The following is a 24,322-nucleotide window of genomic DNA, read 5'->3' on the forward strand; positions in this document are numbered from 1 at the left end:
GAGTTTTTCCAAAAAATGACCTGGTTCGATTTTTTCAAAATATGAGCTAGAAATTCATCGAAAACACTTCAAATGTTGTTCGGAACATCAATTCACTTATTTCAGGTTGTTTCGAGGCAAAAAAATTTTTTTCAAAATTTTCAGATTTTTGAACTTTTTTTACAGGTCCGGGGTCATGAGGTTTTCAAAAAATGACCTGGTTCGATTTTTTCAAAAAATGCGCTAGAAATTCATTGAAAGCACTTCAAATGTTGTTCGGAACATCAATTCACGTATTTCAGGTTGTTTTGAGTCAAAAAAAAATTTTTCAAAATTTTCAGATTTTTTAACTTTTTTACAGGTCCGGGGTCATGAGTTTTTTCAAAAAATGACCTGGTTCGATTTTTTCAAAATATGAGCTAGAAATTCATCGAAAACACTTCGAATGTTGTTCGGAACGTCAATTCACTTATTTCAGGTTGTTTCGAGGCAAAAAAAATTTTTCAAAATTTTCAGATTTTTGAACTTTTTTACAGGTCCGGGGTCATGAGTTTTTTCAAACAATGACCTGGCTCGATTTTTTCAAAACATGAGCTAGAAATTCATCGAAAACACTTCGAATGTTGTTCGGAACGTAAATTCATGTATTTCAGGTTGTTTCGAGTCAAAAAGAATTTTTTGAAAATTTTCAGATTTTTGAACTTTTTTACAGGTCCGGGGTCATGAGTTTTTTCAAAAAATGACTTGTTCGATTTTTCCAAAATATAAGCTAGAAATTCATCGAAAACACTTCGAATGTTGTTCGGAACGTAAATTCACGTCTTTCAGGTTGTTTCGAGTCAAAAAAATTTTTTTCAAAATTTTCAGATTTTTGAACTTTTTTACAGGTGCGGGGTCATGAGTTTTTCCAAAAAATAACCTGGTTCGATTTTTTCAAAAAATGCGCTAGAAATTCATCGAAAGCACTTCAGATGTTGTTCGGAACATCAATTCACTTATTTCAGGTTGTTTCGAGGCAAAAAAAATTTTTTCAAAATTTTCAGATTTTTGAACTTTTTTTACAGGTCCAGGGTGATGAGTTTTTTCAAAAAATGACCTTGTTCGATTTTTTCAAATTATGAGCTTTAAATTCATCATCCGTCTCATTTTTTTCAGATAACACATTGAAGCTCAAAACAAAACTTTCAAGTAAATAAAGAAAGGTATGTATATCACATTGATTATATTTAACTAAATAATTTGTTTCAAAACTTTCAAATTTCTGAAATTCTCTACAGGTTCCATGTCATGAGTTTTTTCGAAAAAATGATCTTGTTCGATTTTTTCAAAATATGAGCTAGAAATTCATCGAAAACACTTCGAATGTTGTTCGGAACATCAATTCACGTATTTGAGGTTGTTTCGCGTCAAAAAAAAATTTTTGAAAATTTTCAGATTTTTGAACTTTTTTTACAGGTCCGGGGTCATGAGTTTTTTCAAAAAATGACTTGTTCGATTTTTCCAAAATATAAGCTAGAAATTCATCGAAAACACTTCGAATATTGTTCGGAACGTAAATTCACGTATTTCAGGTTGTTTCGCGTCAAAAAAAATTTTTTGAAAATTTTCAGATTTTTGAACTTTTTTTACAGGTCCGGGGTCATGAGTTTTTTCAAAAAATGACTTGCTCGATTTTTTCAAAATATGAGCTAGAAATTCATCGAAAACACTTCGAATGTTGTTCGGAACATCAATTCACGTATTTCAGGTTGTTTCGAGTCAAAAAGAATTTTTTGAAACTTTTCAGATTTTTGAACTTTTTTACAGGTCCGGGGTCATGAGTTTTTTCAAAAAGTGACTTGTTCGATTTTTCCAAAATATGAGCTAGAAATTCATCGGCAACACTTCAAATATGGTACGGAACCTAATTTCACGTATATCAGGTTGTTTCGAGTTCAAAAAAGTTTTTGAAAATTTTCAGATTTTTGAACTTTTTTACAGGTCCCGGGTCATGAGTTTTTCAGAAAATGACCTGGTTCAATTTTTCCAAAATATGAGCTAGAAATTCGTTGAAAACACTTGAAATGTTGTTCGGAACGTAAATTTACGTATTTCTGCTTGTTTAGAGTTAAACATATCTTTCTTCAATTTTTTAGATTTTTGAACTTTTTTACACGTCTGGGGTCATGAGTTTTTTCAAAAATGACCTTGTTCGATTTTTCCAAAATATGAGCTAGAAATTCATCGGCAACACTTCAAATATTGTACGGAACCTAATTTCACGTATATCAGGTTGTTTCGAGTTAAAAAAAGTTTTTCAAAATTTTCAGACTTTTGAACTTTTTTACAGGTCCGGGGTCATGAGTTTTTTCAGAAAATGACCTTGTTCGATATTTCCGAAATATGAGCTACAAATTCATCGAAAGCACTTCAAATGTTTTTCGGAACCTATTTTTAAGTATATCAGGATGTTTCAAGTCAAAAAAAATTTTCCTTAATTTTCAGATTTTTGATCTTTCTTACAGGTCCAGGGTTATGAGTTTTTTCAAAAAATGACATTGTTCGATTTTTCCAAAATATGAGCTAGAAATTCGTCAAAAACCCTTCAAATGTTGTTCGGAACGTAAATTTACGTATTTCAGGTTGTTTCAAGTAAAAAAAAAATGTCAAAATTTTCAGATTTTTGAACTTTTTTACAGGTTCGGGGTCATGAATTTTTTAAAAAAATGCCCTTGTTTGAACATTCCAAATTACGAGCTCGAAATTCATCATCCGTCTCATTTTTTTCAGATAACACATTGAAGCTCAAAACAAAACTTTCAAGTAAATAAAGAAAGGCATGTATATCACATTGATTATGTTTAACTAAATAATTTTTTTCAAAATTTTCAAATTTCTGAAATTCTCTGCAGGTTTCAGGTCATGAATTTTTTAAGAAAATGACCTTGTTCAATTTTTTCAAAATATAAGCTAGAAATTCGTCCAAAGCACTTAAAATGTTGTTCGGAACGTAAGTTCACGTATTTCAGCTTGTTTCGAATTAAACATATCTTTCTTAAATTTTTGAGATTTTTGAACTTTTTTACAGGTCTGGGGTCATGAGTCTTTTCAGAAAATGACCTTCTTCGATTTTTCCAAAATATGAGCTAGAAATTCATCGGCAACACTTCAAATATTGTACGGAACCTAATTTCACGTATATCAGGTTGTTTCGAGTTAAAAAAAGTTTTTCAAAATTTTCAGATTTTTGAACTTTTTTACAGGTCCGGGGTCATGAGTTTTTTCAGAAAATGACCTTGTTCGATTTTTCCAAAATATGAGCTAGAAATTCATCGGCAACACTTCAAATGTTGTTCAGAACGTAAGTTCACGTATTTCAGCTTGTTTCGAGTTAAACATATCTTTCTTAAATTTTTGAGATTTTTTAACTTTTTTACAGGTCTGGGGTCATGAGTTTTTTCAGAAAATTACCTTGTTCAATTTTTTCAAAATATAAGCTAGAAATTCGTCGGAGCACTTAAAATGTTGTTCGGAACGTAAATTCACGTATTTCAGCTTGTTTCGAATTAAACATATCTTTCTTAAATTTTTGAGATTTTTGAACTTTTTTACAGGTCTGGGGTCATGAGTTCTTTCAAAAATGACCTTGTGCGATTTTTCCAAAATATGAGCTAGAAATTCATCGGCAACACTTCAAATATTGTACGGAACCTAATTTCACGTATATCACGTTGTTTCGAGTTAAAAAATGTTTTTCAAAATTTTCAGACTTTTGAACTTTTTTACAGGTCCGGGGTCATGAGTTTTTTCAGAAAATGACCTTGTTCGATATTTCCGAAATATGAGCTAGAAATTCATCGAAAGCACTTCAAATGTTTTTCGGAACCTATTTTTAAGTATATCAGGATGTTTCAAGTCAAAAAAAATTTTCCTTAATTTTCAGATTTTTGATCTTTCTTACAGGTCCAGGGTTATGAGTTTTTTCAAAAAATGACATTGTTCGATTTTTCCAAAATATGAGCTAGAAATTCGTCAAAAACCCTTCAAATGTTGTTCGGAACGTAAATTTACGTATTTCAGGTTGTTTCAAGTAAAAAAAAAATGTCAAAATTTTCAGATTTTTGAACTTTTTTACAGGTTCGGGGTCATGAATTTTTTAAAAAAATGCCCTTGTTTGAACATTCCAAATTACGAGCTCGAAATTCATCATCCGTCTCATTTTTTTCAGATAACACATTGAAGCTCAAAACAAAACTTTCAAGTAAATAAAGAAAGGCATGTATATCACATTGATTATGTTTAACTAAATAATTTTTTTCAAAATTTTCAAATTTCTGAAATTCTCTGCAGGTTTCAGGTCATGAATTTTTTAAGAAAATGACCTTGTTCAATTTTTTCAAAATATAAGCTAGAAATTCGTCCAAAGCACTTAAAATGTTGTTCGGAACGTAAGTTCACGTATTTCAGCTTGTTTCGAATTAAACATATCTTTCTTAAATTTTTGAGATTTTTGAACTTTTTTACAGGTCTGGGGTCATGAGTCTTTTCAGAAAATGACCTTCTTCGATTTTTCCAAAATATGAGCTAGAAATTCATCGGCAACACTTCAAATATTGTACGGAACCTAATTTCACGTATATCAGGTTGTTTCGAGTTAAAAAAAGTTTTTCAAAATTTTCAGATTTTTGAACTTTTTTACAGGTCCGGGGTCATGAGTTTTTTCAGAAAATGACCTTCTTCGATTTTTCCAAAATATGAGCTAGAAATTCATCGGCAACACTTCAAATATTGTACGGAACCTATTTTCACGTATATCAGGTTGTTTCGAGTTAAAAAAAGTTTTTCAAAATCTTCAGATTTTGGAACTTTTTTGCAGGTTCGGGGTCATGAGTTTTTTCAAAAAATGACTTTGTTCGATTTTTTCAAAATATGAGCTTTAAATTCATCATCCGTCTCAGTTTTTTCAGATAACACATTGAAGCTCGAAAAAACTGTCAAGTAAATAAAGAAAGGTATGTATATCACATTGATTATATCTAACTAACTAATTTTTTTCAAAATTTTCAAATTTCTGAAATTCTCTACAGGTTTCAGGTCATCAGTTTTTCCAAAAAATGACCTTGTTCAATTTTTTCAAAATATAAGCTAGAAATTCATCGAAAGCACTTCAAATGTTGTTCAGAACGTAAGTTCACGTATTTCAGCTTGTTTCGAGTTAAACATATCTTTCTTAAATTTTTGAGATTTTTTAACTTTTTTACAGGTCTGGGGTCATGAGTTTTTTCAGAAAATTACCTTGTTCAATTTTTTCAAAATATAAGCTAGAAATTCGTCGGAGCACTTAAAATGTTGTTCGGAACGTAAATTCACGTATTTCAGCTTGTTTCGAATTAAACATATCTTTCTTAAATTTTTGAGATTTTTGAACTTTTTTACAGGTCTGGGGTCATGAGTTTTTTCAAAAATGACCTTGTGCGATTTTTCCAAAATATGAGCTAGAAATTCATCGGCAACACTTCAAATATTGTACGGAACCTAATTTCACGTATATCACGTTGTTTCGAGTTAAAAAATGTTTTTCAAAATTTTCAGACTTTTGAACTTTTTTACAGGTCCGGGGTCATGAGTTTTTTCAGAAAATGACCTTGTTCGATATTTCCGAAATATGAGCTAGAAATTCATCGAAAGCACTTCAAATGTTTTTCGGAACCTATTTTTAAGTATATCAGGATGTTTCAAGTCAAAAAAAATTTTCCTTAATTTTCAGATTTTTGATCTTTCTTACAGGTCCAGGGTTATGAGTTTTTTCAAAAAATGACATTGTTCGATTTTTCCAAAATATGAGCTAGAAATTCGTCAAAAACCCTTCAAATGTTGTTCGGAACGTAAATTTACGTATTTCAGGTTGTTTCAAGTAAAAAAAAAATGTCAAAATTTTCAGGTTTTTGAACTTTTTTACAGGTTCGGGGTCATGAATTTTTTAAAAAAATGCCCTTGTTTGAACATTCCAAATTACGAGCTCGAAATTCATCATCCGTCTCATTTTTTTCAGATAACACATTGAAGCTCAAAACAAAACTTTCAAGTAAATAAAGAAAGGCATGTATATCACATTGATTATGTTTAACTAAATAATTTTTTTCAAAATTTTCAAATTTCTGAAATTCTCTGCAGGTTTCAGGTCATGAATTTTTTAAGAAAATGACCTCGTTTGAACATTCCAAAATACGAGCTCGAAATTCATCATCCGTCTCTTTTTTTCAGATAACACATTGAAGCTCAAAACAAAACTTTCAAGTTAATAAAGAAAGGTCTGTATATCACATTGATTATATTTAACTAAATAATTTTTTTCAAAATTTTCAAGTTTCTGAAATTCTCTACAGGCTTCAGGTCATGAATTTTTTCAGAAAATGACCCTGTTTGATTGTTCCAAAATATGAGCTAGAAATTCATCGAAAACATTTCAAAGGTTGTTCGGAACGTATTTCCATGTTTTTCAGGTTGTTTCGAGTCAAGAAAAAATTTGCGTGCGTCACTAGCCCCAGACCTCGTTTGCAACACCATAGGTGCAAATAATCCCCTAAAACAGGTATTTCCTAGCACCAAAATGAAAATCTATCCGCACCAATAGACTCAACGATAATTTTTATGGCATAATGTTTATGATATGTAAAATTCATTCTTTTCACCAAATCGGTTCAGTGGGATTTTAACTATTTCAAGCTAAGTCACTCTTTTATAAATTTTAAAATTTAGAAAAATTTTTTACAGGTCTGGGATCATAGATTTTTCAGAAACGACTTTGTTCGATCTTTTCAAACTATGAGCTATAAATTCATCCAAAACACTTGAAGTAGTGTTTATAGCATATCATCTGGATTTTTAGATTGTTTTTGGTGGAAATTAATTTTTGTCAGAATTTTAAAATTTTGTAGTCTTTTTGAATGTGAAGGCTAAAAGCTTAGGTAACTTGAGCGATTTTTTTCAGACAGCACGTTGAAACTCAAAAGAATACCGTCAAGTAAATAAAGAAAGGTATTCATATCGCATTGATTATCTCTAACTAAGTAATTTTTTTCAAAATTTTAAAATTTCTGAAATTCTCTACAGGTTTCAGGTCATGGATTTTTTAATAAATGGCTTCGCTCGATTTTTCTTATGAAATTTGAAAATATGAGCTAGAAATTCATCGAGAACACTTCAAATATTTCACGTATTTCAGGTTGTTCTTTTAAAAAAAAAATTTCAAAATTTTTATTTTTTAGAAGTTTTTTTGAGACCTCTGAGGTCATAGATTTTTTCAAAAATAACTTGCTTCGTTTTTTCACAAATATCAACTAGAAATTGGTCGAAAGTCTTCCAATGGAGATTGGAACACAGTATTGAACGTTTCAGGTTGTTTCGAGTGAAGAAAACTTTTTGAAATTTTCAGATTTTTGATGGTTTTCACAAGTCGGGACTGATTTAGCTTTTCAAGAATGGTTTTGTTCGTTTTTCTTCAAAATATCAGCTGCGGATTCACCGAAAACACTTCAGTTGTGTTCGTTTCCTTACGAAGCATTTTTAAAGAAATTAATCAGATTTTTTTAAAAAAAAATTCTTAAACAATTTTCCAAGTATGAAAATTTCCAAATTTTTTTTCCAAATATTCACCCGTTTTTTTCAAAACTGACGATGACTCTTGAACTAACTTTCTTGTTTATTTTGATCATATGTAAAATATCAACAAGACTATTTAGTAAAGAAATTTCAAAAAAGCTGAAACTTTACTAGGCTTATTGCCCTTTTTATAAAATATTGACCCGACTAAAAGTGTGACTTTTTTCAAAAATTTGACTTGATTTTTGTTTGAACTAAATTTGATTATTGTTTGTAATGATTATATACAGAAAGTTAACCTCTTTTTAGTGGAAGAAAGTTCGAAAAAATTTTCTTAAATCACTAAACCCATGACTTTACTTTTTATCAAACAATATTGACCCGATTAAATGAACGACTTTTTCAAAATGTGGAATTTTAGACTAGAACTAAATTTGCTCCATTTTTCGTCTGACCATATATGAGAAAATAAGCCAGTTTTTTAAAATCAATTAAAAATATTAGATGAATTTATAAAGGCCATGGCCGTATTTTTGGCCGGAAATTCAAGTTGCTATAAATGTGCTGTTTTTTCGAAACTTTGAAGTTCATTCTTGTGTTAAATTGAGTTCTTGTTTGTTCTGATCATATTTAAGAAAATTAACCTGTTTTTAGCAAAGAAATTTGACAAAAGTATGATGACTTTACTAAGCTTAAGGCCTTACTTCTTTATCAAATATTGACCCGCCTAAAACTGCGGTTTCAAAAAAATTGGACTTCTACATTTGAACTAGATTTGTTTCTTGTTTATTCTGATCATGCATGAGGAAATTAACCTTTTTCTAGTAGAAAAAAGTTGTAAAAAAATTTAGCTAAATATACTAAGCCTATAGCCCTGTTTGTTTCTCAAATATTGAACTGACTAAAAGTGGAATTTTTAAAAATCACTTTTGAACTAATTTTATTTTTATTCATATTCATAATATACAAGAATATACAAGAAGAATTACCTCTTTTCAGTAGAAGAAGGTTCGAACAAATTGTCAAAATTTACTTAGCCTATGAACCTACTTTTTATTAGATATTGACCCGATTAAATAAAAGTATGATACTTACTAAGCTTATTGCCTTACTTTTTTAGAAAATATTGTTACGACTAATTTGGACTTTTGCATTTGAACTAAATTTGATTCTTGTTTATTTTGATTATACATAAGGAAATTAACCTCTTTCTAGTAGAAGAAAGTTGTAAAAAACTTTGGCTGATATACTAAGCCTATAACCCTACTTGTTTCTTAAATATTGAACTGACTAAGAGTGAAATTTTTTCAAAATCACTTTTGAACTAATTTTATCTTTATTCATCCTCATAATATACAAGAAAAATTGCCTCTTTTCAGTAGAAGAAGGTTCGAACAAATTTGCAAAATTTACTTAGCCTATGACCCTACTTTTTATCAAATATTGACCCGATTAAATAAAAGTATGATACTTACTAAGCTCGTGGCCTTACTTTTTTAGAAAATATTGTTACGACTTAAAACTGTGGTTTTTAAAAAATTGGACTTTTGCATTTGAACTAAATTTGATTCCTGTTTATTGAACTCTCACACTTGAGCTTAAATCATTCTTTTTTATTCTGTGAGATATGTGAGAAAACTGGCCAGTATTTTCGAAAACTTCTTTGAAAAATTTTGATGAATTTAATAAGCCTATGTATGGCCTTAATTCTTTGTCAAAGCAAATGACCCAAATAGAAATTTGTTATTTTCTTCAAATTTCTTGGCCTAAATTTTTCCTTGTTTATTCCGATCATATGTAAAAAAAATTTGTAGAAAACATAAATAAATTTCGAAAAAATTTAATGACTTTACTAAGCCTTTTGCTTCGAAGTTCATTCTTGAGGTAAATTTATTTCTTGTTTATTCAAATCATATTTAAGAGAATTAGCCAGATATTTTAGAAAGAAATTTCGTAAAAATTTGACGAATTTACTAAGGCTATGACTTAACTTTTTATCATAATTTGACCAAACTGAAATTGTTATTTTTCAAAAATTTGACTTTCACTCTTGATCTAAACTAAACCTTTTTATTATTTTGCATAATTCAGAGTCAAAATAGTATGTTTTAGAAGAAAAAGTTTCCAAAGAATTTAATGAAATTTTAAGTCTATTGATTTACATTTTTGTCAGAAAATCAATTTTCCTGAAAGTTAGAATTTTCAATTCCTACATTTGGAATTCAATCCTGTTTCAAGAAGTAAAAATTCCGGAAGAATCCTTTTTAGCCTTTTGCTTTACTTTTTTCTCAAAAATTGACCCGTTCGAAAAATTGATTTTTTTTCAAAGGTGCCTTTTTTTCAAGAATTCTATCCAAATCCTGCTTATTCTGATCATTTAAAAGAAAGTTTACCCCTTTTAAGAGGAAAATAACTTCCAAAAATTTTGATAAAAACTCAGGAAAGTTGTGATTTTTTCATATATTTCCGTTTTATTAAGAAGTTAATTAAATCCTTTTTTACTCCTTTCCTATCCTTTAAATCCTTTTTCCAAAAGAACGTGTTTTGGAAGAAAAATGTTTTGGGAAAATGTAGAAAAATGAATACCCAAACAATTCAACAGATTTGTAGCATCCTACCTGCATTACATGCACTTACTGGAAATGAATTTACAAGCAAGGTGAGAATGAACCAATCCGCCATGGTAAGTTGTCTGGACATAGACACTGGTAGCACAGGGGGCATGCCTCCCTTCTCAAAAACTCTGGTAAAAAGTCCCTCATAGAGTTACCCTTTTTTCCAACTGTATAGCCAAAAAGGTTTCCCTTAAATGGTTGGGTCCTTCTTAGATGGCTCTAAGAAGTGAGCAAAGAGAACAGTAAGTGACGTTTTCGAGTATTGACCTCAATTGTTTACGTGCTATGCTTTTGAAATATCAAAACGACGAGGGAGAGCAAATTGCTCTAGCGCCTAGGGGATAAAAATGTACTCAGCTTCATTAAATTATCGCTTCATTAATGTTGTTATTTAATTAATTTCCCTTTAATATTTATTTGCTCGGGAGATGAAAGCACTAAACTCGAGGAATCTTGGCCTAGCCCATACAGTAGAGTCAATAGGATGGGTACGAGCGACTATATTTTCTACTGCTGTGGAATTTGCGATTAAGTCTAAGAAAAAAAACGATTTTGAGACAACTGAGGCAAAATCAAAGATTTTCTGAAAACACAAGCACTCTGTTTCTCAAACATTTTAGGTTCCAACAGAGAGTTTGAATTACAAAGATTTGACTGTAGAAAAGGTGAACGAATCTGGCGATAGAACGCAGCCCTGTCGCGCCCCTCTGTGTATATCTACCCATACACCAAACTCACCCTGATGGCAGCATTTTGATCATAATACAAGTTCCTTATTAATATAAAATCTTTCCATCAATCTCGAACCTTTCTAGCAATTCCATCAGCTTCCCATGTTTCACACAGTCGAATGCTTTAAAATACCGATGTAAGATATATGTCTTCACTATTCGACAGATTTTCCTATTATCATTCTCAGGCACAGAATTGCGTTTCTTGTTCCCTATCTAGATTTTATGCAAATCTTTCCTCTGACATCCTTTCCCTCATTAGACCTGACCTGGTCTTTCAATGACACCTCTGGAGGGACCATTAGATCATTCTTTTGCAAAGTTTATAGTAAATTTAACGTTTAATAAATATGGCAAAATTTTACACATATACAAACATACATGGCGTCTTACAACCTGTGGGCCACATCCAGTCTTCTTGACGTTTCTGTCCGACCCGTGTTTGTGAGGTCAATCAGAACATGAAATTTTCTGTAAGTTTTTTTTCCACTTGCTCAAACCACAGTTTCATGCATTTAAATAGACATTTACCTAATAACTATATCTTAAAGTTGACAACTCACATATAGTATGATTTTTGCTTTTTATGTTTTCGGTAATGGTCTCAAATTGTAATATCACTGTGAACTAATGCATTTCAGGTTGTTTGCAAAAATTATTTATGGAAAATCTTGGCTGTAGGCTCAAAAATGTCATCGAGACCAGCTAAAAGTTTCTGACCATGTTTTCATCACCTTCATGAATAGGGGTTGTGTGGATCCTTGTGACGTTTGCATTAACCTTGAAGAAACAACTACAAAAATACTCTGTATGACATATGTTTTGGTATAAGGAACATCTATAATCATTTCACTTTGTTGTTACCACAGAACACGCTCAACTACTGCCAGGATAATACTAACATGCCATCAAAACAATAAAACGACGAACTAAACATCAACATTTAAAACCAATCATAAATTAAGTAAAATAATTCGCGGATCTTCAACGGCAGATTTAATTTTTTTAAGGAAAGTCACAGCCTCTCTTCCATCGATCAATCTATGATCATACGTCAATGCCAGATACATCATAGGCCGAATAACAACCTAAAAATGAAATGTCATTGTCTTTTATATTTAAATCATAAGTAAACTTGACCTCTCGCTATTTTCTCTGAATTGGAGCTATCGAAAAAGCGCCAACATGACAAACGAAACTCTCAGACAGCCTATCGTAAACAATAGGAGCTTCATGGAGAAAACATGATTCTGCATCCAAACAATAATTGATATTTAAAGTTTCACAAAAATTGCTTTTTCCATATTCAACTAATAAATATGGTTATAATTATGTTAATTCTTAAAGGAAGCTATCACAAAAACCTGCCTGAACGATGGAAATGAGGACAAAGATCTAAGTTAAAACTGAAAACTAAATCCTTCAAGTTGCTAAAAATGTGTTGAAAAGTCTTGTTTGCTAAAGAGATCTTTGTGATACATTTCTTTGGTACGCATTCAGCCAGACAGATTGCAAAACCATCTTGTAGTAGCATCTACTTAAGTTTTGTGAAAAAAATTATGGCCAAAATGGGACTTGTTACTTTATCAATATTTAGCACGGACAAGTCTAAATTCGCAATTCGGAATCGAATGAATACATGAAAATCATCCACCAAAGTGTTCAAAGGCAAATGCCCTAACTAGCAGTCGTAGTGCAAAAAAGAATTGAAACCTTTATTACCTGGCCATTAACAGCAACGGGTTTATCGTTTATAGCATGCAATCCAAGAATAGCTGACTGTGGCGGGTTTATTATTGGCGTTCCCATTAGTGATCCAAACACACCGCCGTTTGAGATCGTGAACGTGCCTCCGTCCATGTCTTCAATAGCAAGATCGCCAGTTCGTGCCTGTTAGGAAGAAAAGACAGATAATTTGAACATAGGAATTCAGTAGACTACAGGTCAAAATTCAGGGGGGCACACGTAATATAACGGAACAAATTTGATGCGAAAATAATTAGTGCCTAGGCCGGGCGAGCAGATCGCCCTAAGACGTGGCATGGCATTGAGACAAGAGTGGGTAGAAACAAAGGCAAAAGCCCTATATTCATAAATACACTAACCCTTAGAGTTAAAGATTATAAACTATATATAAAAGACGTACCTTCTCGCCAAGCTCGTTGATACCTTTTTCTATATCAAGGTAATTCATGTTGTGCACGTCTCTCAAAACTGGTACTACAAGTCCCTAAAAATACACAAAATAGGCACAAAATATCGACAAGTTAATTTGAAGCACATACTTGACATTAATTTTGTAATTTGTTGCAAGCTTAGGTTTGGCTTAGTGAAGGCAATAAAGGTTAACGAGAATCGCGTGGAAACTATGGTACAGCTGGACAAGATGCATAGACCAGTAAGAAGTATCACAAAATCTAATGTTTGATTTTTTTCTACTGCCAGGCCACTATCTCGAGAGAAGAATCCCGCGACAAAGCAGCGAGACACCAATGGTTCTAAACATCAAAGGATTGGAGAAAAAGAAGCTCACCTTTGGAGTGGCTACAGCAACACTGATGTCGACATAATCGCGATAAACAATGTGCCCTTCTTCAATCACTGCAGAGCAGAAATAAACGAACATCTTTTATGCACTATAAAGTTTACTGAACACACAAATTTGATTTAGTTAGTTGCTTCTATCAGATAAGAACCCCATTTTTAATTATTACAATGCCTGCCAAAAGTACATGGAACACCCAGCAAGTTACGTTGCATTTGATATCTTTCATTCCTTTCAAGAAAAAAATTACCACTTCCTCCTAAAACAATGTTGATAATTTAGAGAAATATCCTAAAAGAAGCGCAAAAGGAAGTGCTTCCTAAAATCCTAACCCGATTGATAGTAAACCATCATCGTTCTGTAGGGGAGAAGGGGATGATTGATTTTGACCTTAGAAATTGACGTCAGTGTTCCAAGACTTGTAGCAAGCATTGTAGCTTTACAATGAACTAGCTCTGACAATGCTTCACTTCAAACTTTGAAATGTAGAAATAAATAGGTAATTTAAATCCACATACCAGCATTTACCACTGGCATTGACTGCAGCGCGTAACAAGCTGCTTTTGTGAAAGCGGACATGAATCCAAGTTTGAGGCCGTGAGATTTTAAGAAGGCATCTTTGTGTTTTGATCGCATGTCCATGATATTACTAGAAAGTGAACAAAAAACTTTTAACGAAGGGAAGACAATAACAAAAATTCTTTTTGAGCTACATTTTCCTTGTCACCATAGCATACAGTGCCTATTTCGCTAACATGCCTGAAAAGCTAAACTAGTAAAGAATAAAAGGCAATTATTTAAATATTTGGATCTCTGAATGACTGTAAAGCCGATCACTTTGAAGAACAAAGGTGTTCCTGAAATAAGTGACACGAATGACCCAGAAAGAGTAAAAAATTTAACTACCTCATGTCTACTTCATTGAATGTTGTCAGCATCGCGTTTACATTCTGGGCATCCTTCAATCGCTGAGAGATTCGCAGACGCATTCTTGACATTTTAACCTTGATAAAACAAATGTGAATTGCGATATAAAAGATATTCTAAAACACAGGCCATTACAACTCCGCAAGGAGAAGGCAATAGCCGTAACCTAAAAAATTTTGGCAAATCTGACAAATAGAAAATTAAAAAATTAACGTGACACTGGGACATTTGCCGATTATTACGATAGTACACAACTTTGAGAAGAAAAACCTCTAAATTATAAGCCATAGATATGTAAAATGGTGCATTAAATGTGAATCATGGAAAAATCTATAACAGAAGAAGATGCTTTACGGGCAAATATGACAGCCCTATTGAAAATTGACAATGATGCATCATTAACTATCGTACCAATGACATGTCTAGCGGTTCAAACTTACTCTGGTTTCTTTGCGAGACCCACCAAGTGATGTTGGTGCTTCCTTGGCCTCGCTTTGCATAATAGCTTGAGCAGGCTGTTGACTGGCTGGAGGTGGTGGCGGAGGAGATGGTCTCGTTACCATGATAGGACCACCAGTCTTTTCAGCAACTTAAAGAAAATAGTGATGAAAATTAATAAACTATTTATATAGTAATATACTATTAATCTGATACACTATAAATAAACCGATCGATTAACTGTAAACTCAATGAAAAAACTCTTAGCATCGCAGATTTTGTGTCTTCTCGCTTGATACGCTAATCAGCTTGATTAGTGCGACTTGATGAGATAACCTTATAGCTATGTGAGTAATATGACTTACTAATATAGACCTGATCCTTACATATTTTCTTCAATTGTAGTCGCAAAATAAATCATTGATATTAATCATGCAGTACTGTCTTGCTTCCTTTCTCGCAAAATCGGTACTACGCCAAACCAATCGTCGAATTCGTTCGTTCACTTGTAAATAAATGCAATGCTGAATTTTTTAATTCGTTCCATTCTGCTACAGATTGGTTTTGATTACTCGAATCTGCGATCATGCCAAGAGCCGACAGACTGAAGTTTACAGCTACACTTTGGCAAACAAAAAATAAAGCTGGGAAGAAAAGTTATTTCAACATATTTCTACTAGTTTAATACATAAACAGTTTTCAAAAGCAAATCATTTCAGCATGCAGCAGCCGAAACATTACGTGTGATACCAAACACAGGACACTATGACGCATAATGTTGCATGTTTGGAAAAAATAAATATATAATAAAAAATTTTATATATATATATTCTCATAAAGTTTTACAAAACAGACAAACTACAAGACAATGCCATAGGGAGCATGGAAATACATAGCAGCCCTGTGACCGTTACATTAAACATGTTTACTTGAAATAATAGTCACATTAAATGTTGCAAATTACATGTTACAGATTACTAATAACAAAAAAACGCTTTGCAATTTGCAAGTTAGAGAAAAACAAAATACATTGACAAAACATAAGAATAATGAAAGACAAATAACAAAACAAAAATTAGAGCAAAAAAGACAGAGAGAGGTACCTGGTGGCGGAGTTGATGGAGGAGCTGGTGTAACCGGGTCGGGAACTTTTTCTGCAGCAGCAGGTGGGGGTGGCACTTCTTCTGCAACAACATCCTTTGCTTTTGGGGCAGCAGCTCCATCCGTTGCTAAGAGATGAAGAAAATACTACTGATAACCTCACTTTGGACACGCAACTCCTTAAAAAGTAGCTGCCAATTCCTCAGAGCAGTAATTGAAGCAAAATTGTTTGCATTTTCTAGTACCTGGCTTCCGAAGGTAGGTTTTAGCATACTGAAAAACATAAGTACTACCAACACAGAATGGTATTAAAGTTGTATGTGACAGACATCTCCCGGGCTTAGCAAAGTTTTGTGATGCACACAAAAGAATACAAGTGCTGAAAACTTCAAGTATTGAAGAATCTGATGATGCCAAAAAGGCATAGTTTGCCAGCCGGGTAGCTTCTCAGCTTGTGATTTCTGGTACATGGCAAAAATTTCGTTAGGTGCATAAAAACTGAGCACTGCCTAACAATCATAAAATCTACAAAACATTGAGTCCTATAAGATAACAAATTTTAAGAATTTCTAAGCACTGGTACCTCCCACTTGGATTTTGAAAAGTTTGTCTCCCTTTTCTACTTTTTCGCCATCCTCAACGAAGAGTTCTACAATGATGCCAGCGGCAGAAGCAGTGACTGGTATGCTAGTCTGTTAAATCGAAAAAATGTTTTAAGCAAATCATGGCAAAATGCATAATGAAAAAATTAATTTGAAGAAATTAATTAAAATCAGTATCAGTATTTGGAAGCTCCGTATTGAAATTCGCTTGTGAAAATTTTGGACTCAAAACTAAGAAAGTTTTTACATTGTCAGTGATATGGCTGTAATGATGAGATCATAATCGAAATTACAAAAAAATTACAATTTGAAAACCTGAATAAAAAACCCATTTTTACAAACATACATTGGGAATATTGTCTGATTAGATCCAAACACAGTCTTAAGTTGATTTTCTGAATTGATGATTGCTTAAAACTTTCCTAAAGACTTCAAACTATTAGAATTTGAAAATTATAAAACAATAAAACGTTAAGTCGGCATATTTTGGAGTTTTAATCTACTCTGTTCTATATAGCTTTAATACTGAAGAGGCTGAAGTGCTTAAATCCATGAAATCAGTGAGTGTGTCCGTTTGGTTTTAGGAACGCTGTGCCTCTAGTTTCAATGAAATTGATCTGACATTGGTTTAAAATAATTGCTAAACTACATTGTCCACATAATTGTTTATAGCAAGAAACGCAAATCCATTAACAAATAGGAAACTGACTAAAGAAGTGTCAACAAAAATTTTAAAAAAGAGAAAAATCTACAGAGAGAGAAACAAAGGGATTTGAACAGGGTAAACTTACCTTGTCAGTTTCGATTTCTCCGACCACCTCATCTTCAGCAACTACATCGCCAACACCTACACAAGAGTCGAAACAAATGTTTAGAAAATACCATCAGCAAGAATAAACAAAAATATATATAAATTAACAATGTTAATGATATAAATTAACAGATATGGTAGAAATAGAGGTTTAATAGCGAATGAGGTCTATAGAGAGTAATAAAAAATAAAGACATGTTGAGAATTGAAATACAACTGCAATGTGATGTATGGAAATGTTTTATAGGTATCAGTCAGTTTATAAATGAAACAATAGAGTATTTAAGAAAACTAGAAATGTTACAACAAATATTTGTAATCCAGAGGATTCATTTCATCAATTTATGGATTTTTCATAGCAATTAAATTCCTAATAGAAAACATTAAAATATATTTATTTATATATAAATCATAAATCCCTATCAGTGAAAACGAATTACTGTTTACCAGTATGTCATAAACTGCTATATGCTGTAAAGGTAGCACTGCACGAGCTATTTGGTGTATAGAACAGGACGGTTCTAGCTGCTACTCCAAGTTTTAGGCCTAATGCAATCATCAGGCAACTGAAAGCTAACAAGCTGATTTCAAATCTCACAATCAAGTGTCTTTTAGAAACCAAATGATTTGATTGAAGTTTACTTCTCATAGGACGACGCACCCCCTCCCCCTTATATTTTTAAGTGTTTGTAATTACAATCATGCATTTTCCCCCTCTATGTTATGGCCTCCTAGGTAGACAGGGTTGATGCTCCCTGGGTATCTTCTTTATAATGGATGCAAAGTAGTGTGTAGTTAGGGTATTACAGAAATTGTTTATGTTACTTTTTGGAATGTATGAAAAAAAACTTGATTAGTATTCATGCAAATATGAGTTCTAAATCCTATTAAGTACTTCAAAACATTGAGACAACATTTCAAAATAATGCCAGAGCTAAAAATTAGTATATAACATTTGAAAACTGTTATGACACTCCATAAAAAGCCATTTTCGTTTATTTCCCTACCTTTATCCCACCTGACATCTCCTTCTGTGATTGATTCAGCAAATGGAGGTGTGTGAACTATTTCAAAGTCAGCAGCTAAAACAAATTGTTCAAGATACAATAAAATGGGCAAACTCCATTTCTATCAAATATCAACATTATTGCAATAAGCAAAAAGTGATACATCAAGTAAAGAGACTCTTTTACCATGATACTCAAATGGAACTTATAAAAAATCCTGAAATTTCAATGAATATATTTCTACATTCCCAATTGAAGAAATAAATATAATCAAATATCTTTAACGAGGAGTTTGAAGTTGAGCCTGAATAAACAAGACACATAGTCACAAGGCTTGATATGCCCTTATTAACCTTGTGAGTAGTTGCATGCAATCTATACTCAAAGACTGATTTAGAGGGGAAAGAAAAATAGGGAGCTTACTTTTTGTGAGTAGAATTGATGACTTCTAGAATTTATGTATGTCAAAGTTAATTGACAAAATAGGATAGTTCTCAAGAAAAACTTGGTTGAATTCAATTTCAGTTAAGTATGGAAACTATGTATAACTGGGGAAAATAGCATACTTTTCATAAAACTATTATATTTTTTCTCATATTCACTTGCAGGCCTTGCCCGGAAAGGCGCTCGATCGAGCGCGCGCGCCTAGAGCGCACCCAAAAGCAGCCTTGGAGAGCGATTTATAGAGCCCCTCAAAACGTAAAAACAATATTACCACGGAGCAAAATAATTTCTTGGCCTTTGTCTAATAAACTCGATCAAGCATAAACAATCTTCCTAATAGACCGCAATATTATGATTTGCGTAAGATTACCCCTTGAAAAAAAAATTCAGCAAATTCAACGTTGGGTTTTCGATACCATTTTTAATCTAATAACCCTCTAATAACCACCAAGGACACAGGCCATCAAGCGTATTTTCCGGCAGATTTATTTGATTTTCGAGCAAGCGTTAATCTTCTGTTGAAGTATTATTTTCTGTTTTTCTTAATAATTTAAAATCACCTTTGCAAATCAGAGTTCACGTTTCCGTCCAAATTACCGCATTGCTTTTCAGTTTTCATTTGTTTTCGCGAGTAGTAGATGTTCTAGTGTGTCTTATAGAATGAATAGCATAAAAAGGGAAACAAAGCTAATGTTCGACTTAAAGCCATGCGTTTTCCTATATTTCTATATTTGTATTAACATAGTGTTTGCTGCATGTGTTTTTATTTCATATTATGGTGCTTTTTGGTATCACCATTGAATTTCTTATTTAACACTCTTCCAAAGCTTTCGATATGAAGCTCTCGATCTTCCAAACCTCTTGAAGGATGCTCTCAAATATATTTCATTTAAAGGTGCGAAATAGAGCGCCTAGAGTTTCTAAGGGGCTCTTTTTATGGAGCACCTTCATTTTGCTTAGAGCAAGGCCTGCACTTGATTTTCATACCAATGCAATAAGCATAATTTTACAACACAATTTCACACAAGATGTATCTTCATTTGTTCTTCACTGAAAAAGGCAATACTTCACCAAAAGGTAAAAAAATAGTAACACTAGCAGGAAAATTTCAAATCTGGCACCTACATTTGGAAGAGAAAGGAAGATAGCCACAAATGAAAGTTATAGCACAATATTGAAGTTTTCAAAATTAGTAAATGATTTGAACTTGAGTTTTCCTGCATAGTAATAAAGTTGTAAGAATAACTTCAATCAACATACCAAGTATTGGTGAAGTCGTTATTTTCCTTATCCAAGAGTTTGTAATAGACGATGCTACAACAGCTGACCTGAAATTACATGCGTTCATGATAAAGACATGTGGGTATTAAACTTTCATTACAAACATGAAAAATTCAATACTTAAATCACTATAGTAGCATCTTTCAAAGACATTAAAGTTACGATTCAATGGCAAACACATGAGGACAGGACAGGACACTCGTCAAACATAGCAACATATGTATGAAAATAATGTATATCATTCCATTGAAGAGGATTTTCTCTGAAATCTTTGCAGCTGAAGGCTAATATAATTTTCCAATTGGAATTTTTTCACTGCTTGACTGATCCAAGTTACTATTATTGAACATATAAAATTATTTGATCAATGCAGAATATCAGCTGTTGCTGCTTCAGCATTCTCTCAAATTCTTTTGTTGGGTCCAAAATAGCTTTACATTTCTTGATGAATTTTGCATTTTTAAATTAAAAATGTCTGTCTGGCAGGGGATTCATTGGCCTGTTTGCAGGCACACCACATAATAATTCTACCTAAAGATAAACAGTTTTGCTTGGGAGCCCTCTTGTGGTTTCATTTTGGGTCATGCCTACAGCTGGTCAACTGCAGTTCCATTAGATTAAAATCACCTACCTGACAAACTTTTCAACTAGGAAACTCTCATATATGCTATATTCTGAAGACTCTTGTTTTGTTATGTAGGCTTAACATTTCCAGTGCCATAGGATTTCTTACAAAGAACTATTCTGTTTGAAATTTGCAAATTCCTTTTAGTGGTAAAAACTGAAAAATGGCTTTGAAAAAAGCAAACATTTGAGTACACTGAAGCTACTCTTTTCATGAACAAAATACATCAGATTTCAAGCAGCTTCAGATTAACTATCATTCTGTGCTAGGTTGCTCCAGTCCAAAAGCTGGAAAATTCTGAGGCTTGCATTTCACATATATATATCAATATGTTTAAAAAAATACTCCACATTGGTCTTATAGCAAGTTTTTAATGTTTGTACCTGTTTGTAAGTTCTCCAACAGACACTGAAAGATATGCAAAATAATGTATGGCTTTAAAATCAAAATTCAGTAAACATATAAATCAAGGACTGTTTTTTGCAATTTCTACAAAATGAAAACTTCTTATTTAAACATGTCAAATGAACTAGAAACACACGCAACCAGTTAAACTTGAAACCTTGTTACTATGTTGCTATTACTTGAAACCTGTTAAAATAGAATAAATTACTACACTTTACATATTTATAACAGGGTTTTATAGTAAATGTGCGAATAAAGGAGAGGCCACGATAGCAGGCTGCTCGACGGACTCCGGAGGAAATCTTGATAATTGATAAAACATTGATAAAATTGATAAAACAGTAGAATATAAGGAACACCACAACACAACGAGAATAAACGAAAACAAACACACAAATCAGCAATGGCTAATATTTCGCTTCATCTATTTTTGACAATCTTGGTGGCTATTTGTAAATTTGTCTTGTTTATTATTTGGTAATATTTATAGCATGAATTTTACTCAAATCTTGCAACACTCAATAAGCTTATATCCTGTTGTAACAAGCTAAAGGAATTTATTAAGGTCCTCTATTTGGCAAGAAATCAAAATCATTCTTTTAGAATTCATTATGACAATTCCTGGTTTGGTTTACAAATTTAATTTTCTTACTTGCCTTGAAATCATGATAAAATAATACATCTTGTGAAATTAAATCTTGCAATTGTGAATCTTATCAAAAAGCAGAAATGGGCGTCACCCAATTTTGGACGAAAGTCAAGGGCGTTGCCTTAAAAATATGGGACCACGCCTATTTAGGAATCCACTCAATTTTTGTCTAGATCCTCCACTGTCCATAGAGAAGATCGCCCCAGCTTCTATATAAAAATGAATGATGATATCTGTTTTTTAAGACATTAATCAAAATTTCAACTTTGTTAAATGATAATAGTCCTTACATACCTGAATAAGAGGCCACCCTGTGAACTGCTGGGTAATAAATCTATTGATAAAAAGAATAATTAACATTTGCATATATATCATTAATGAAATAATATCTTAAAATACAATGTGGCACAAACTTATTGTTTTTTATATATGTATGTACTTATAATATAACATTGAAGATTAATGATTAGTACCTTCCTGTTAGTTATTGTTTGATGCAATATAAGCAGAATTGTGCATGCATTGGCGTACAGAACAGGGGAGTCCTTGGCTGCAACTCTGAGTTTCATGCTTGATGTAAACAGTTGAATGTCGAGTGTATTGAGCTAAACTCAAATTTGCAACTTTGAATCATCCTGTTCTAAGCCAGGGTGGAATCAATGTGAAGCCCACACCGGATATACACCAATAAACAATAGAAAGACAATGGAAAATTGTTTGTCTGCGCCAGATCTCCAGATCCACGTTGGATTTTAAAAACCATAAAATCCACTTAAAAGTATACCAAAAAGATTATGCACAATAAAAACTATCAATGTTCAAATTTTTTGGGGGAAAGAAAAGCTATTTCATTGACATTTTTGGCAGGTGTCTAGAAACTTCCAGTTTAACTGCCTGGTCTTGTGAAATTATGAAGAGGCACCAGTCTGGCATCCATTTGAAATTGATAGGAGCTCTCTTGTTTATTTTATTGAATGCTGCTTTCGTGAATATTGAGACCTAGGCTTTGCATAAACTTGTTCTCTGTTTTCTGCATGAAATGTTTCAGTTTTTTCTGTGTGTGAAGCCATAGTTTGACCCAAACTATTTTACATGTTTTTTAAGTTTTCCACATTACAACAAAGATTTCGCATGGAACTCAAAAGCTCGTCCACGACATGTCGCGACACGGGTCTTATTAAAACTAGGAAAAGAAAACAGAAAAGGAGTGACATTTCTCTTTGATTTCATGTCTTAGCGACAAAAAGAAACTATGGAAACTTTCGACTTCGACCAAGGAAAGAGGCCTAGATTAAAAATTAGCAGCCAACACGATGAATACGCTCTGTTTTCAAGATGCAGTATTGCTTGTTGCGAAATACAAACCTGGCGACTGCAGACTCGGGAACGAAAGCTGCTGATCAGTTGCCTGAATGCTTTAGAAGTGTTAATACATTTACAGGAAGCCATCTTTTCAAAGTGCAGTTTTGATCAGTCACGGTGCCATTACATCGCCGAAAACGGCAAACCTCCTTCCACTCCCATAATACCTCGCTCTCGATCCAGGTCATCATGTTGCTCGGAACTCACAACAACACTGTTGCTTTTTCGACTGCCACGTAAAAAACCTAATGCAAAATGAATGCATCCTCTTCAGACACCGCGGAGCAGGGGCTGACGGGTTTATCTTTTTGCAATAAATTCAAAATATTAAGAAGTGAATCGCCAGAAAAGCCTTTTTTATTTGGTTTTAGCCCCCGCAATTTTTTAGACACCCACTTTTCGCAACGCCCCGCAGTGCCTGATCTGGAATGAACGAAATTAGATTTGTGTTTTAATTAGATTTTCTTGAAGGGGTCGGATTTTTTTCTCCTCGAAAGAGTTCCACTAAGAGTTCGGCGTAGAACACATGAGAATTCGACGGTTTTGACCATTACCCAACGATTATACCCCGGGGAAAGTGGACAAAATCACTCTACTTAGATTTAATGCTTGCAAAAAGAACAGACCCAGTTCAAATTCTGGCCAATATCAAGTTCTTTGTTCTTAGAAGACAGTTTTTTAAAAAAAGTAGCTTTAAGAAAACGTTTTAAAAATATCACATGTATGGTTAAAAAGAAATTAGAGTTTATTTTTACATGTCACTGGAGGAAGAGCTCTAGCTTCATAGCAAAAAATCAAGTGCCCGTTCATCTTGGCACAGCAGGCACGCCAGAGCCGGATTCTTTCCATTCATTCTTTCTCTCTATTCTGTCTATTTACTGCATACTGGGTGATGTTAATATTTCTAATTTGTATAAGAGATGACTTGCTACCTTATCAAGGCATCATTTATTTTTCTATTAGTTATGATTTTCCTTAAAATTAATGAAACGAAGTAACGCCAAATGGTATCATGACAAGTAAGCAGAGAATACAAACCAATTCTACTTGAGATATTTGCAAGTCAAACCCACAAGAACAGAGCAAAGTTTTCGCTTGGATTTGTTTAAAATAACTTTAATAAAAACTCTTTAAATTACTTTTGATATTTGCTGTCAGTTTGTTCAAGAATCTCATCCTTTTTCAATTTCATTCTTGTTGTATTCTTTATTTCAGTGGC

The 24,322-nt window shown here is 32.7% G+C and overlaps 1 protein-coding gene and 1 long non-coding RNA gene across 3 annotated transcripts; one reads left to right on the forward strand and one right to left on the reverse strand.

Moving 5' to 3' along the window:
- Window positions 1–1,678: 1,678 nt before the first annotated feature.
- On the forward strand, window positions 1,679–13,482 carry LOC148959275 (uncharacterized). 2 transcript variants are annotated; one of them, XR_016144159.1, is made up of 5 exons: window positions 1,679–3,572; window positions 3,747–4,970; window positions 6,223–6,269; window positions 6,950–6,996; window positions 13,352–13,482. It is a non-coding gene; the product is annotated as an uncharacterized LOC148959275 (long non-coding RNA). The 2 variants fall into 2 exon arrangements; XR_016144158.1 differs by having other exon boundaries at window positions 1,682–4,970.
- LOC135692143 (dihydrolipoyllysine-residue succinyltransferase component of 2-oxoglutarate dehydrogenase complex, mitochondrial-like) lies at window positions 11,718–23,380 on the reverse strand. Its single transcript, XM_065210190.2, has 15 exons — window positions 23,107–23,380; window positions 22,036–22,075; window positions 21,071–21,095; window positions 20,042–20,109; window positions 18,338–18,412; window positions 17,311–17,366; window positions 16,501–16,609; window positions 15,920–16,045; window positions 14,819–14,967; window positions 14,358–14,455; window positions 13,970–14,100; window positions 13,440–13,507; window positions 13,053–13,136; window positions 12,629–12,796; window positions 11,718–11,994 (listed from the first exon to the last, which is right to left on the reverse strand). The coding sequence occupies exons 1-15, from the start codon at window positions 23,188–23,190 to the stop codon at window positions 11,860–11,862; spliced, it is 1,416 nt and encodes a 471-aa protein (XP_065066262.2). The 5' UTR covers window positions 23,191–23,380; the 3' UTR covers window positions 11,718–11,859.
- Between the last annotated feature and the right edge of the window lie 942 nt (window positions 23,381–24,322).

This window comes from Rhopilema esculentum, chromosome 10 (assembly GCF_057945365.1).
Source record: "Rhopilema esculentum isolate cy_ngs chromosome 10, ASM5794536v1, whole genome shotgun sequence".
NCBI lineage: Eukaryota > Metazoa > Cnidaria > Scyphozoa > Rhizostomeae > Rhizostomatidae > Rhopilema > Rhopilema esculentum.